Raw genomic sequence first — 14,844 nt, forward strand, 5'->3', positions numbered from 1 at the left:
TCTTATGGATGAAAGGTTTCATTGTTTATATATTTTTTATTAAAGGACTATGAATAATGTTCCCTAAATCGCACAATTTCATTGCCGTTAACGTGTTTACCCCCACTTGCACGCATGAATGAAATGTAAGCCCTAAAATCGCCTTAATTTATTTTCTATCCCCCATGAACTCTTACTGGAATGTAAGCTCATCACATCACCGATGGGAAGCAATTGGAATTATTGATCAAAAGCTGAGTTTGGGCTCCTGGGCTTTTTCCACTGTCTCAAGCATGAATTTGCAAATAAGAGGTTTGCTAGATACAATTCAGTAGATGAAGCCTACTATTAGTTGCAAATACCAACACAAAAGAAGGCTCATTTTCTGTAAATAGTTTAATATTAAATAAAAAAAAGACTCCCATATAAAAAGAAAGCTACAGTCCACAATTCAATCTTTAAACATAAGTATTGAAAGCAAGGGTATGAGAAAATACTTAATTACAATTCCCCCAAAATTCACAATTCATTGTTGTCTCTCTAACAATATAAAATCAAAATAAAACACATTAGCTGTACATATTTACAAATCTCCAAGTGTAGAAATTGCATAATCTGCTTCTTTTCATTTTATTTAAATACAGTAAGAGATGCCAGTATTATTGGGCTGGCAGATAGTGTACAGAGCAAAGCCATTTGAAGGACAAAGAAAGTATAACTCTATCCCACCAAAAATACATTGCGTTACAAACCCACACAAGATGGGCAAAAAATTATGTATAAAATAAATACAACTACTGAGCGATATTGTATGCTAAAAAAACATGGACAATTATATTTCTTTTATACTAATACAACTTTTTGAGAGAAATAGATTTTGTTTAACAAATGTCACAACATATTGTAATGGCCATCTCAGTCTCTGGACTGGAATCCCGTTGAAAATCTGTGGTTAGAATTGAAGAGGGTAGGCCATGAGAACAGACAAAGGGTATCAAAGATCTGGTAAGATTATGTATGGAGGAATGGTCAAAACCAATGTGTTCTCCAATCACATCAAAAAGATAAAATGTTTAAAGGCTCAGTGCCATTATCCTCACAAGGTGAGTTCAAGGAATTGAATTCAGAAGTGCCAATAAGTTTGACCCCTATCTTTGAGAAAAAACATTTCTTACTAAACAAAATCTCTTTGTTTCCAATTGTATAAAATAATAGAATTTTAAAACATTTTGGAGCATACAATAGCTCAGTATTAGGATTAGGATTTTTTTTTTTTTAAATTTTTGTTCAATCTTTACCAAGGGTGCCAATAATTGTTGACTTGGATGTATATCTCAACACACTATTTCTTCAGCCACTCCCGTGAAAGGAAATAATTGAAATGTACATTGTTTGCTAAACATCACACAGAGAATATGTTGCGAGTGTATCACAAAACATGACCACCAGATCGAGCTGGTACATTTAAAACCTCTACAGGATCGGTGTCCCCCTTGCGGGACGGTTGAGCTAACGTAGGCTAATGTGATTAGCATGAGGTTGTAAGTAACAAGAACATTTCCCACGACATAGACATATCTGATAGGGCCAGAAAGCTTACATTCTTGTTAATCTAACTGCACTGTACTATTTAAAGTAGCTATTACAGTGAAATAATACCATGCTATTGTTTGAGGAGAGAGCACAGTTATGAACTTGAAAATGTATTAATAAACCAATTAGGCACATTTGGGCAGTCTTGATACAACATTTTGAACAGAAACACAATAGTTCATTGAATCAGTCTAAAACATTGCACATACACTGCTGTCATCTAGTGGGCAAAATCTAAATTGCTCCTAGATTCCTAAGTCATTTATTGGCCTTTCTCTTGCATTTCAAAGACAAAAATAAATGTAAAAAATAAACATGTTTTTTTTCTTCTCCTTTGTATTATCTTTTACCAGATCTAATGTGCTATATATCCTACAGTACTTTCACATTTCCACAAACTTCAAAGTGTTCCCTTTCAAATGGTATCAATAATATGCATATCCTTGCTTCAGGGCCTGTGCTACATGCAGATAGATTTGGGTGTGTCATTTTTAGAAAACTGGAGAGAGAAAAAAAAGTGTCCTGCCCTGAAAGCTTATCTTGAATGTGGGTTGTTAGTAGTGTCAAGTCATGCCCATTTCACATTATCTTTATGAACTTGAAAATGTGACTTCAGAATATTTAGGCTGGAGAGTTTGCTAGCCAACTCATTGATCCTGCTTTGTGATACACCCCCTGATTGGGAATTATTACTTTTGCCATTGCATGGTTTCCACACCAAGGCTATGTGTTGGGTAGTAGTGTGTCTGTCTGCAGAGAAGCCCGAGACTGTCTGGCACAGATGCATGGTCTCTCTCTCTCTCTCTCTGGGTACACATACTGTATGACTACCACAGTGAAAGGGCTCAGCAACAGCAAGCATCTCTAGGAGTTGGTATAAGTTGCCCCACAACTCAGGTCCAGGATTAGATATATTTTGTATCCTCATAAGGATTTGGGTTATCTGATCCCAGATCTGTGGTCAGGGACAACGTCTAGCATCTCAAAAACACTCTTGGAACATACACAAACCACACATATCATACAATCTCAAACAGAGAGCAAACGTAGGTCATTCAAGTAGATACTCTTATCCTGACTCACAGTAAACGCACTGAGAAACAGTACAGGTTTTTTTTTGTAGACAATTCTAACACTTACATCATAACGGATCTCAATCAATAACGCCAAGCAACCACACAGACTTAAGACGGGTCTTCTCCTAAGTGAAAGCATCCACAGAATTATGTTTATTTTTTATCTAGATCACTCCTGTTCAAAGGTAAGAGGCTGGCATGACGATATAGTAGTGCAGTTGAAAAACAGTGGGGGAGCCAGGACAATATAAAGCAGTGATAGTGGGTGAGGTTGGCGGTGAAGGGGAAACAGTCACTGTCTCTGGGACCTGGCCCCCCGCCGCCTCCTGCCCCGGACCGACCTCTCAGGCTTCAGCAGCACCACCTATAACACAGACACACGTCAGCATCAGAACTGCTGTTAGAAAACAGGCCGTGGCAACTGAGGTGATATAATAGGTCCAATTATGTTAAAAGAGAGAGTTGCAGGAAGGTCTGGTGCTTTACCGTGGGTTTGGGTTCCTCCAGGGCTGGAGCATCCAGATCTCGGAAATCCTCCAGCACATTCTGTAGCCTAAGACACACAAAGAAATGAATATCACTATATACACACACTGAGTGTACAAAGCATTAAGGACACCTGCTCTTTCCATGACGTGCATTGACAAGGTGAAAGCTACAGTACGATCCCTTGATGTCACCTGTTGAATCCACATAGAAGAAGGGGAGGAGACGTGGGTTAAAGAAGGATTTTTAAGCCTCGAGACAATCGGGACATGGATTGTGTACGGTGTGCCATTCAGAGGGTGAATGGGCAAGACAAAAGATTTCAGTGCCTTTGAACAAGGTGCCAGGTGCAGAGGTTTGTGTCAAGAGCTGCAGCGCTGCTTGGGTTTTTCACGCTCAACCGTTTCCCGCGTGTATAAAGAATAGTCCACCACACAAAGAACACACAGTCAACTTGACAACTGTGGGAAGCATTGTAGTCAACATGGGCCAGCATCCCTGTGAAACGCTTTCGACACCTTGTAGAGTCCATGCAACTTCCTAATATTGAGTTGCACTCCCTTTGGCCCTCAGAACAGTCTCAATTCATCGATGCATGCTCTACAAGGTGTCGAACACACATATAGTGCATACGGAAAGTATTCAGACCCCTTGACCTGATCCACATTTTGTTACATTACAGCGTTACTCAAAAAATGGATTAAATAGTTTTTCCCCCCATCAAAATACACACACAATAACCCAAAATGACAAAGCAAAAACAGTTTTGAAATCTTTAGAATTTTTTTTGAAAATGTATTAAAAATAATACTAATACTAATAATAATAACTGAAATATCACATTTACATAAGTATTCAGACCCTTTACTCAGTACTTTGTTGAAGCAGCTTTGCCAGCAATTACAGCCTTGAGTCTTCTTGGGTATGACGCTACAAGTTTGGCACAACTGCATTTGGGGAGTTTCTCCCATTCTTCCTTGCAGATCCTCTCAAGCTCTGTCAGGTTCGATGGGGTGCGTCGCTGCACAGCTATTTTCAGGTCTCTCCAGAGATGTTTGATTGGGTTCAAGTCCAGGCTCTGGCTGGAACACTCAAGGACATTCAGAGACTTGTCCCAAAGCCACTCCTACATTGTCTTGACTGTGTGCTTAGGGTCGTTGTCCTATTGGAAGGTAAACCTTCGCCCCAGTCTGAGGTCCTGAGCACTCTGGAGCAGGTTTTCATCAAGAATCTCTCTGTACTTAGTTCCGTTCCATCTTTCCCTCGATCCTGACTGGTCTCCCAGTCCCTGCCACTGAAAAACATCCCCACATCATGATGCTGCCACCACCATGTTTCACTGTAGGGATGGTGCCAGGTTTCCTCCAGACGTGATGCTTGGCATTCAGGCCGAAGAGTTCGATCTTGTTTTCATCAGACCAGTGAACCTGGTTTCTAATGGTCTGAGAGTCCTAAGTGGCTTTTGGCAAACTCCAAGCGGGCTGTCACGTGCCTTTTACTGAGGAGTGGCTTCCATCTGGCATCTCTGCCAAATCCTATCCAATCAATTGAATTTACCACAGGTGGACTCCATTCAAGCTGTAGAAACATCTCAAAGATGATCATCAGCTCGATTTCGAGTCTCATAGCAAAGGGTCTGAATACTTACGTAAATAAGGTGTTTTTAAAATGTTTAATACATTTGCAGAAATGTCTAAAAACCTGTTTTTGCTTTGTCTATCTATTGTGTGTAGATAGATGAGGGAAAAAATAATTTCATCCATTTTTTAATAAGGCTGTAATGTAACAAAATGTGGAAAAATTCAAGGGGTCTGAAAACTTCCCGAATGCACTGTATACACCACACACATATATATATATATATATATATACACACACATACATACATACATACATACTGGTATTCAATTTAATTGTTCTAAGGAAAAGTGGTAGTGTTATAACCATTGAGAAGATAGGCAGAAAAGAACGTTGGTGCTCATCGTTATCAAAGATTAATGTACAGAATCAAAATGAGCTCACGTTTGTTTTCTCTTCCTGCCCCTCCTGGCTCCCGCCGTTTGGGCAGTTAGGTTCTGAAAGGGAAAAAGGCCACTGAAATCAATAAGGCACAAATTATATCTCAAATCTTTCACTGCATGTTATGTAATATGCAATATTGTGGACGAATGGCATTTTGGTAAAAACAATACATCCTTATGGCTCACCCTGCCCTGCTCAATGTGCTGCAGACCCACAGTCTCCTCCTTGGGGCAGCTGCCCCGATCTCTGGGGCTCAGGTACCCCCCTGCCTGGGGTCTGTCCCCATTCCTATCTGTGACAGCCTGGCTGTACGACTCGGTCTTGGCTTCCTCAAGGTAGATGGGAGGCAGAGGGGGGTTAGTGTGGCCCTCTGGGACCCCTGGCTTGCTCTGCAGGGGTGTGGACGAGCCGTCGTTGCTGGGTTTGGGGGTGCCCTGAGCCGGGGAGTGGGCCGCCTCCAAGTTGAGCCGGGACAGTTCCGGGTTCCTCAGGGAGCAGGCCAGGCGAGGGCTCAGGGACAGGGGGGCGGAGGGGGCAGGGGGCTCCCCAGGGTAGGAGGGGGGTAAGGCACAGAGGACGTCGGCCCCAGTCTGAGCTGCTTCTTGCTCTTTAGCACTGACCTGGAGGAAAGAGGTGTAGATGGTGTCCATGAAGGAGGCATAGGGGTCCAGGACGCTCCCCACGGAGCCCTCACCACGTTGGGACACGGGGGTACGGACGGGACAGGGGCTGGGCGCAGCCTCCGGGGTAAGCTGATTGGCTGGAATATCCTTCTGAGGGGCGGGGCTGTCTTTTTCCTGTAAGGAAGTTGGCTTTTCTCCCTCGGAGGGCGGCGCCATGTTGAGCTGAAGGAGGAAGAGGAACGGCTGATGTGATCAACATCCAATACTGATATTTAAAAATCACAGGACAAGGCTCGTGTCAGGAGTCGGAACACAACAAGTACCTGGATGTTGTTGAGGAGGTTGATGGCCCCATCAGGGCCCTGGAGTAGAGGCATGCCAAGGGCAGAGGTCTGTACGGGGGGGAGGAGGAGAGGGCCTGCACCTAGCCCCAGCAGACTGTGGAGGCTAGTCAGAGCAGACAGGTCTCCTACAAAGACACATGGTTCATCACCAAAATGATCAATATGTGGGTAATGTACAAGATATAGCTTTGTTGTAGCTGTTCCCCACAGTTGTGCATAACACACCATTCGGAGAGTTAAATGTAATAGACAATACTAACTATGATTCAGCATAGCGAGGGCTTGGTACTATAAGGTTCTTTTAGCATTTTTGTCAAAATTGAGTTATTCTGTTCAATGTTCTCTAACTATATAGTACTCTAAAACACCCCCAAAATAATGCTGTTAAGTTCAAAAGAATACAAGATAAAAAATATTGCTGACACCATTCAAACCAGTGAGGGTTCAGAACTTTAAAAGCCAATTATTTCAGAATCAATAGGCAACAAAAGCGCTTGATATTACTAGCAGTGGAAATTAACGGTGCTGTGACTAACCTAGTAGGCCTGGGTTGAGGAGAGTGGGCAGTAACTGGTGGAGAACAGGGTTGTCCTTCCCCTGGACAGACAGGGGGATGAGGGTGTCCACCCCCCCATCAGGGCCTGAAGCGGAGACCTGGATGGAGACGGGACCAAAACGTCAAACTGACCTCTCTGATACAGATAGTGCCAACTCTTTCACAAGGGAAAACTACTGAGTATGAGCACTAAAATAAGGGAGGGAGCCTACCTGAGGTGGGGGTTGTTGGGGTGGGGGGAGCTGAGGGGTGGTCGGGAGGTCAGTAGAGCCCAGGGCAGCGTTTAGCAGAGTGGGGTTGAGGGAGAGGAAGCCTGGGGGAGGGAGAGGAGCGGGGAGCAGGAGCGACTGCAGGGCCTGGAGGGGCCCCTCGGCTGGGGGCAGCAGGCCCTGGAGGGCCTCAAGGAGCCCAGGGCCGGGGAGGGACGATAGGTCCAGGAGTCCAGAGCCTTTATCCAGAGACAAACCCTCCAACAAGGCTGGGATGTGCTGCTGCTGCAGGGGGAGGTCCAGGCTCAGCTGGCCCAGCCCAGACAGGGGCAACATGGCAGCCTGCTGTTGGCCAAGGAGCAGGGAGGCCATAAGGAGAGCCTGGAGGCCCAGTTTCTCCCCTATACCCAGATCACCCTCCTGGCCTGGGGTAAGGGTGGCAGAGGGGGGTAGAAGTGGGTTCAACAGACCCAGGAGATTGAGAGGCAGCTCTCCCTGACCTCCCATTAGAGAGGGGAGTAGGCTAAACGGAAAGTTGTGGTTCAGATGGGCAGTCTGTTGTTGTTTCTGGTGTTGCTCTTGGTGTTGTTCGTGCTGTAACAGTAGTTGTTGGTGTTCCGATTGTTGTTGATGATGATGATGATCAGGCAGTTGATGGTGTTGCTGTGAGGTGTTAGAGGTGGGGAGGTGACACTGCTGACCACCCAGCCACAGGCCCAGGGGCAGGGAGCCCAGGATGGTGGGATCCAAGAGGGAGGGCAGGCCGGCTGTGGCAGACAGAAGCTGGAGGAGCTGCTCCTGGCTCATGAAGGGGAAGGCTTCGGCCAAGGGTAAGGAGCCGGGGGAGTCCCCTAGGGAAGGGGTGTTGCAGGGGCCGGGGCTGCAACCTCCTGGGGTTTTGCTCACTGTCGAGCTACGATGATCAACACTCTCAGGCTCTTGCACCCCTAGAGAGGATAAAATAGAACCCGGATGAAAAGGAGCGAGGGAGATGATTGTTCAAAATGCACAGTGCTCAACAACAACTAACACGAATACAGTCGAATGAACAATGAATACATTTTCCTATTCCGTGGACTTTGCCTAGTTACAGACAGAATTTCAAGGCTCAACCTCACCTGCAGTGTTGTTGCCGGTGGTTGTGTCCAGGCCCCCTTCCTCCAGAGGCGTGGTGGAGGAGGCTGCCAGCAGGGCCAGCACGTGGTTACTAAGATCCAGGGGTCTGGGGGAGGTGGTGCTGCTGCAGCTGGTGACGGTGGTGCTATGGTTGGAGGTGGGGATGTTGTTGGGAGGATGACCCAGGCTGAGACCAGGGCCTAGTGTTGATATGCTCTCAATCTCCACTGATGCACTGACGTCAGGCAAGGTCTGGCACATGGGAGACTGTAAGGTGGTGGTGGCGGCATCCATAGGTTGGTTTTGGGCCTGCCGTAGCCTATCAGGGGTGTGTCGGGTGGGCGAGGGGCTACTGCGATGGTGTGCTGACTGAGTGTTGGACAGGGCCGTGGAGGGAGACCGTCTCTGTTTGGGACTGGCCTTCGTATGTGGAGACTGTGCACTAGCACTACCAAGCCTGGACAATGACTGAGTGGGAGACAGGGGCTGTGACAGGCCTTGCATGGTACAGGGATGAGAGGGGGACTGCATGGGGAATGGTCTAATGTTTAAATGGGAGGGAGAGGGAGACTGCCTGGGGCTCTGCCTCGTGCCTCCTGTACCGTGTCCAGAGCCGGGCTGGGTTCCGGCGGCTTGGGCGTTCTGCATACTGAGCAGGTGAAGCAGAGCGGAGAGAGGCTGGGTGGGGGGATCCGGTTGACCTGCCACGATTGTAGTGAAGTCCAGGGCGCCGTCAGGCTGCTTCTGAGGACCTGTGAGCGGGCAGGAGTGTCGGACTGAGAGCCTCAGACCCTGGAGGTGGTTCTCCGACGTGGCAGAGTGGGACGAGCCTGAGGTAGAGGAGGGTTGCGAGTGCAAGGCGGAGAGGTTGAGCACGTCACCGGGGGTTCTGAGACCGCTCACCTGGGAGTCCTTCAGCATGCTGAGCACCGTGGGCGAACGCCGCTGCCGCTTCCTGTGGGACGTCCGGTCTGTAGGGGAGAGGTGCAGGGGACTCGAGGCTAGGGGCTGAGAGAGGGTGGCGCAGGGGTGGAGGAGCAGGTGGGAGGCTGCAGGGAGGGGCCTAGTGATGGAGGGATGGCTGTTGTTGTGTAAAGTGCTGTTTGTTACCTTTGACTGCCGGGACTCTTTCGAGACCTCCAGAGAGGTGGCCGAGCTGAGGACGCTGGCTGAATTGGAACTGTGGTCGTGGGCCATCTGGCTGGCCAGCTGAGCCTTAGCTGCTGCCGAGAGGAGGCTACTGGCAGGAAACGAGGCTGTGTGTGGTTGCTTCTGGTGGTTCAAGAACTGTCCAAGAGGCAACCCAGAAGGACCAGCACTGATCCCCATGCCTGAGCCGGTGGCAGAAGCAGGTGCCTTTGTGGGCTTCTCACCCTTTTCAAGAGCTAGAGAGAGGATCTGAGGATTGCTTTGGTTGCTCAGTGAGTTTGTGTTAAGGATGTGATTATTAGTGCTACCGTTGCCTGAGTTCCTAAACTGCTCTAAGATGTCCTCGAGCTTGTATTTGGGGAAATAGAGGTTAGGGGACCCCCCGGGTAGAGGAGAGTGTGGGGAAGAAGAGGATATCCTTCTGGGGGGGTAGCCGCCCAGCACCACCCCTCCCACCTCCTGTTCAGAAATCGAAGAAGAGGCGGAGGGGTGGCGTGAGCGCTGGCGGGGAGAGGGGGAACATGAGGGGGACAGGAGAGACCCAATGATGATACCATGTGGATGGCTCTGCCCTCCCCTTCCCAGTGTCCCAGGGGAGGAGGGAGGAAGGGGAGAGAGGGGCCCCAAATGAGGAGATCTGGGGGCTTCCGGAGTCTGGGGTGTCCTCTGACCCTGACTGAAGTTGTGAGACGTGGGGGTGCATGGGGACCTCTGAGGTGCCCCATAGCTGGAGAATTGAGAGGTGGTGGGAGGGAAATGGAGAGGAGGGGGCAGTCTCTTCAGAATCTCAGGAGAGTGATGAGAGTTAGTGCTAGCATGTGAGAGGGGTGAGGAACCATTGTAGGAATACACAAGTTGGGTGGAATATTTAGGACTGCCACTAGGGTTGTGGTTGAGATTATTGTTGGGCCTGGAGTGGACTAGAGGGTGTTTAGAGGGATAAGTGCCACGTTCTTCTTCTTCCCTGTCCACTCTCATCCTCTTTGGATCTCGGTTCTCCATAATGGCACTGGTGACCTCTGCAAACAAACAAAAAACCTACATTAAGGGCTGGCACAATAATCGTATGGTTGACAACGACGGACGATAACCACGAAACAAAACCACTGTCATAATGGTCTCAATTCAACTTTATAGTAAATATAGTTTCCCAAAAAGTTTTTTTTTCATTCATTTCACAAAAGCTGTGTTGTAATCATTAGGTATGTCGTAGCACATTTTCAAAGATGCAAAATGATACGTTACAATACTACAAACTAAAACTGTGACAATAACTGTGGTCATTTGCATGACAATTAATCACTACCCAAAATCCCATAATTGTCAAAGAACTAACCAACACGATTAGTTACATTTCTGAGAGCAATTTTTCAATAGCACCATGAAAACTGGTAATAGCAGTACAATATCCTACAAGTACTTATGTTATATTAGATCTATTTTTATTTTTTTCATATTTACCTGTGTGACAGGAAACATAGGGCAGCTGTGAAGCCTGCATACTGCGACAGAGCGCTGCCATGGCAACCACTTTCCTTCGATGGTTACAGAGCTTTGTCATGTCCTGCTCTGCCTTCCCCACCAGCTGGCTGCGCTGCTGAACTTTGACCCCTAGGCTAAAGTTAAACACCTGCCCGAGACAATAAAGGAACATACCTTCAGCAAACCGCAGTCAAAATCAGGTGTGACACAGCGGAAATGAGATGGGAGATGCAGAGGGAAAAGTGAGGTCTCCTTTACCTTGTGGATGACCAGCGGACATTCCAGGCCACACTTGCATGTGCCATCGGTCAACAGATAAGACTTAACCTCTTCCAGTGAAGACAGGAATGTGCCACTTGGACTGTTGGAATGGACACGGATGCAGGAGATTCGTTTTTAAATAAAAGAGAAGGGAAATTAAATATATTTTACAATTCCCTGCTCTAGCCCGGCTTTTGGGAAATGAAGACAACGCACACCCAGACTAGTCTGAATATATAATACGGAATAACATTGTATAAGACATATAGGAATAGATTAAATGTTCATAACACAAGCACTATGCCCGTTACTGGACTTGCTAACCTGACATACACCACAAGCCCGTCCTCCACTCTCCTCTGCCAGCCAATGGGGACTTGTATTGCCACAGTGTGAACTCCATCCGTGTCTCCACTGCCACTCTCACTGCCTCCCATCATTTTGTAAAAACCGCCTTGCAGCACCTTTGGGATAGAAGTGGCGGGAACAAATGTAGTATGAATTAGGGCTGTGACGATCCCAGAAGGGCAATATTTCTTCCATGGGAAAAATGGAAACATGAAGCAGATCAAACTCTTTAGTCGTTTATAAACCTGTAGTACGTAACATATTGTGTGCTTTAGATTGGAAAATAAATAAAAAAGTGACTGGATTTTGGACCACATAATATTTGTTTCCAACATTACCTATTTATTGCCTTACCGCCTCACGCCATTTGCACACACTGTATATAAACTTTATTTTTCTATTGTGTTGTTGACTGTACGCCTGTTTATTCCATGTGTAACTCTGTGTTGTTCTTTGTGTCGCAATGCTTTGCTTTATCTTGGCCAGGTCGCAGTTGCAAATGAGAACTTGTTCTCAACTATCCTACCTGGTTAAATAAAGGTGAAATTTTAAAAAAATGACAGCTTTTTCCTTCAGATGTTAAACCCTCGTGTTGTGTTTCCTTGTCACGATACTAATGAGTATCACAATACTGGTATTGTCCCAGCCCTAGTATGAATGCATGAGAGCTTTAATGAACAACTATTACGACAAGAGTACTGAGATTCAGATTTCAATGTTTCCCCACCAAAAACACAACCAGAGTTCCAACTCATAGAAACCAATATAAAGTCAAACAGAGCATGGCTGATGAGTGAGGAAGGATATCATGTCGTTTTCTCCAGTATACCTTGTCATCTTTGAAAAGCCCAAGAAAGTATTGGCTATGGTATCCACCGTTTGAAGGCCATGGTGTCAGCGGAGAAGAACAGACTCTGCCAACCTCCTTCCAAACGCCTTGCAGAACTCTCCAAGAACTAAGTCTTCTAGCCCTACTTCAGAAGTCAGCCCCTCCAAAAACGCTGCAGCTCACACTCGGGCCACTGTATATCTGCAATTGAAGATAAAGATGTACCTAGTTAGTTAGCCTTTAAATAAACACATGACATGTTGAACAAAAGGGATCTCTCAATTCTGATCGCTACAATAACCCACACAGACATAGAAGGGAATGCATTTTTGGACATGCCTAGTTGTATTTCAATTGAGTCAGTAGCGTAGTATCAAATAGCTAGCTAGTTGGATGTTGAAATGAGAAGGGAAACCCAGCATTTGTAACCTGATAATAAAATAGCTAAATGCACACTATACTTATCTAATATATTACAAGAGAAAGCGACACGAAAAGTAGCGAAATCATATGCACAACGAGGAAGGTCCTATATCCAACGTCAAGGTGAAATAAGCTTTATCCCAACTAGCTAGCCAACTAACGTAAACGAGCCAATGTTGCAGTCTGATGTTTCGTGACAGGTTGATAGACACAGTGCGAAATAACAGAATTTTAATCATGAGAACTTGGGGGGGAAAAATGGTTGTTTATAACTAGTCATGCATGCTAGCTAGATAACGAAGAATTGAGCGAATTGCATTCAACCGTTCTGTTCTAAAACAAGCTCTCGAAGTTTTTGGAGTCTTCTCCTGTAAGCTCGCGGGAGAACACATAGTTAGCTGGCTTGGTAATGCTAAACTATTTTGGATGTTAACCTTATAAAGACAGCCAATACGATGATCAATCTTTCAGTGCAGTCTTTTCGCCACCAATCAAATCTCCGCCGGTCTATTATATCGCTACATCTGCCCATCGGGTTAAAAACAAAGGGCAATAATGCTTCATTTTACTGCGCCTATGATCTTGGGGCGAAGCTAGCTCGCTAGCATTGACAGACATTTACTTGATTATGTAGTGTCCCAAGACCCACCGATGTCCGATCGTGTCGCCAAATTATTCAGTTATTATCTCCAGACACTGTTCGATCAGGTCGGTGTAGGTTAAGCAAAAAGTTAGCGTAGCTGATGCACCTTTTAATCCCTATTTCACGGTTTCAATTTTTTTTCTTGCAGATTCCGTGCAAAAAAAGAATGGAGTTTTCTAAGGAGCATGCGCACTTGGGATGCGAGAGACTGTTGTACCCACAATGCAATGGGACCTTTGTAGTGGTAGTCAAAGATTGTGTGCTATGTTGACAAGATAGTCAAGTGACCGCTCTAACAATGGAAATACATGACCTCAAAGATGGAAGGCAGGCGTGAGGAAGCGACATCGGGTGGAACCATTCCAGCCAATGAGAGGGCAGATACACGTGTCAACAACAAGCCATGGAGATAAATAGAGCCGGGCTTTGCCAAACTTTATTGCTTCGTGATTCACCAATTGAGGTGTCTTTTGTGTCCTGACCAACCATCTGGGTTGGGCGGTGAAAAAACATACACAGACCATACAATAAGTAAAAAATACAACCTTGGCAGCAGAGCGAAAATGTTACCGTTTTAAAGCTAATTTCCTGCAAATCTACACATTTTGTAATGGAGCTGAAATAAAATGTTGCCGTTTTATAGCACATTTTTCTGCAATGCATTTGTCCATATGGCTAATGCTATGCTCTTATTATAACAAAGTCAATAGGGGCCTGATTGTCTAGTTTTTGTTTTGATGATTGTAAGTATTTAAAGATTCTAAGCTATTTCTATTCGGTTTTAGTTGTTGAAGTTTACACTGAAAGCGTTTTTCCATCCCTAAAATTTTTGTTTTTTTATTACCAAAAATGTAATCCCACGACCCACCTGGACCCCTGCCACAACCCACAAGTGAGTCCCGACCCACAGTTTGGGAACCACTGAAATAGAGGACTCATCTTTGTATCTGTGCTATTATAGCGTCTGTGACAGCACGGGCAGTGCCAATGCCATCTCCATTTAAAGTAGTGCATTTTCTTCTTCCTCATTGACTGATTGCTCCAAACTCATAGGAATCCCCACCCAGTTGACTACTTTAAAATGGTGGAAGCCCTCCGTGGCAATGTTCATGCTCAAACAGGTTAGATGCATGATGAGTCCTCTATCTATCTATATGACAATAAACACAACTCAATATTAGGTAGTTTTTTCAAAGTATGTCGAAATGCCACGTGCATCCACTTATATCGGTGCATTGTAACAACCTAAACATTACGAAACTTTTATTTGATCAAATTAGCCACACGTAGCAAATTAGAAATTATTTTTTTTGTGGACCAAATTCGACACTCGTTGACCACCATATAATAAGTCCCCTTATTTTCATGGACAGATTTTGAGCGGAGTAAAACCTCTTGCCTCGCGCAATCTCTGTGGTAGCCGACGCAAAAAATACAATAAAGAGCCAGTTTGTTGTTCAACAGTGCTGGGGCCAAGAATAGGCCTTTGTAAAATCTCATGTTTTCATCTATGGATTCACCTCTGACTACTCCCATATCAGTCTTCCACAATATGAATACATTTTCAAATTCTATTATTTTGATCCTCTTACATAAAAACAACACATTTTTCTTTCTGTTTTAGAATTTCTTTCCTATTCAATAAGGATTTAAACTGTTAAAGGTTTTATATGGAATAGTATAATGTGGTGTTCACAGTGTATTG

General features: G+C 45.4%; 1 protein-coding gene across 3 annotated transcripts; it reads right to left on the reverse strand.

The window, feature by feature from the left end:
* Nucleotides 1–357: 357 nt before the first annotated feature.
* Nucleotides 358–13,574, reverse strand: LOC110532047 (methyl-CpG-binding domain protein 6). 3 transcript variants are annotated; one of them, XM_021615646.2, is made up of 13 exons: nucleotides 13,246–13,574; nucleotides 12,074–12,274; nucleotides 11,221–11,360; nucleotides 10,894–10,996; nucleotides 10,615–10,783; nucleotides 8,007–10,172; nucleotides 6,892–7,835; nucleotides 6,660–6,777; nucleotides 6,103–6,248; nucleotides 5,342–6,001; nucleotides 5,157–5,209; nucleotides 3,135–3,201; nucleotides 358–3,012 (listed from the first exon to the last, which is right to left on the reverse strand). In XM_021615646.2, the coding sequence occupies exons 3-13, from the start codon at nucleotides 11,334–11,336 to the stop codon at nucleotides 2,941–2,943; spliced, it is 4,614 nt and encodes a 1,537-aa protein (XP_021471321.2). In that variant the 5' UTR covers nucleotides 11,337–11,360; nucleotides 12,074–12,274; nucleotides 13,246–13,574; the 3' UTR covers nucleotides 358–2,940. The 3 variants fall into 3 exon arrangements, with proteins under 3 accessions (XP_021471321.2, XP_021471319.2, XP_021471320.2); XM_021615644.2 differs by having other exon boundaries at nucleotides 13,146–13,574; XM_021615645.2 differs by having other exon boundaries at nucleotides 13,119–13,574.
* Between the last annotated feature and the right edge of the window lie 1,270 nt (nucleotides 13,575–14,844).

This window comes from Oncorhynchus mykiss, chromosome 9, assembly GCF_013265735.2.
Source record: "Oncorhynchus mykiss isolate Arlee chromosome 9, USDA_OmykA_1.1, whole genome shotgun sequence".
NCBI lineage: Eukaryota > Metazoa > Chordata > Actinopteri > Salmoniformes > Salmonidae > Oncorhynchus > Oncorhynchus mykiss.

Excerpts from the sequence above, each read along its gene's own strand:
- LOC110532047 (XM_021615646.2), bottom strand. The coding sequence starts at position 11,336 with ATGATGGGAGGCAGTGAGAGTGGCAGTGGAGACACGGATGGAGTTCAC. Across the intron at positions 6,778-6,891 it reads CCCAACAACCCCCACCTCAG|GTCTCCGCTTCAGGCCCTGA; the intron begins GTAGGCTCCCTC and ends GTCTCCATCCAG. Across the intron at positions 5,210-5,341 it reads AGCACATTGAGCAGGGCAGG|AACCTAACTGCCCAAACGGC; the intron begins GTGAGCCATAAG and ends TTTCCCTTTCAG.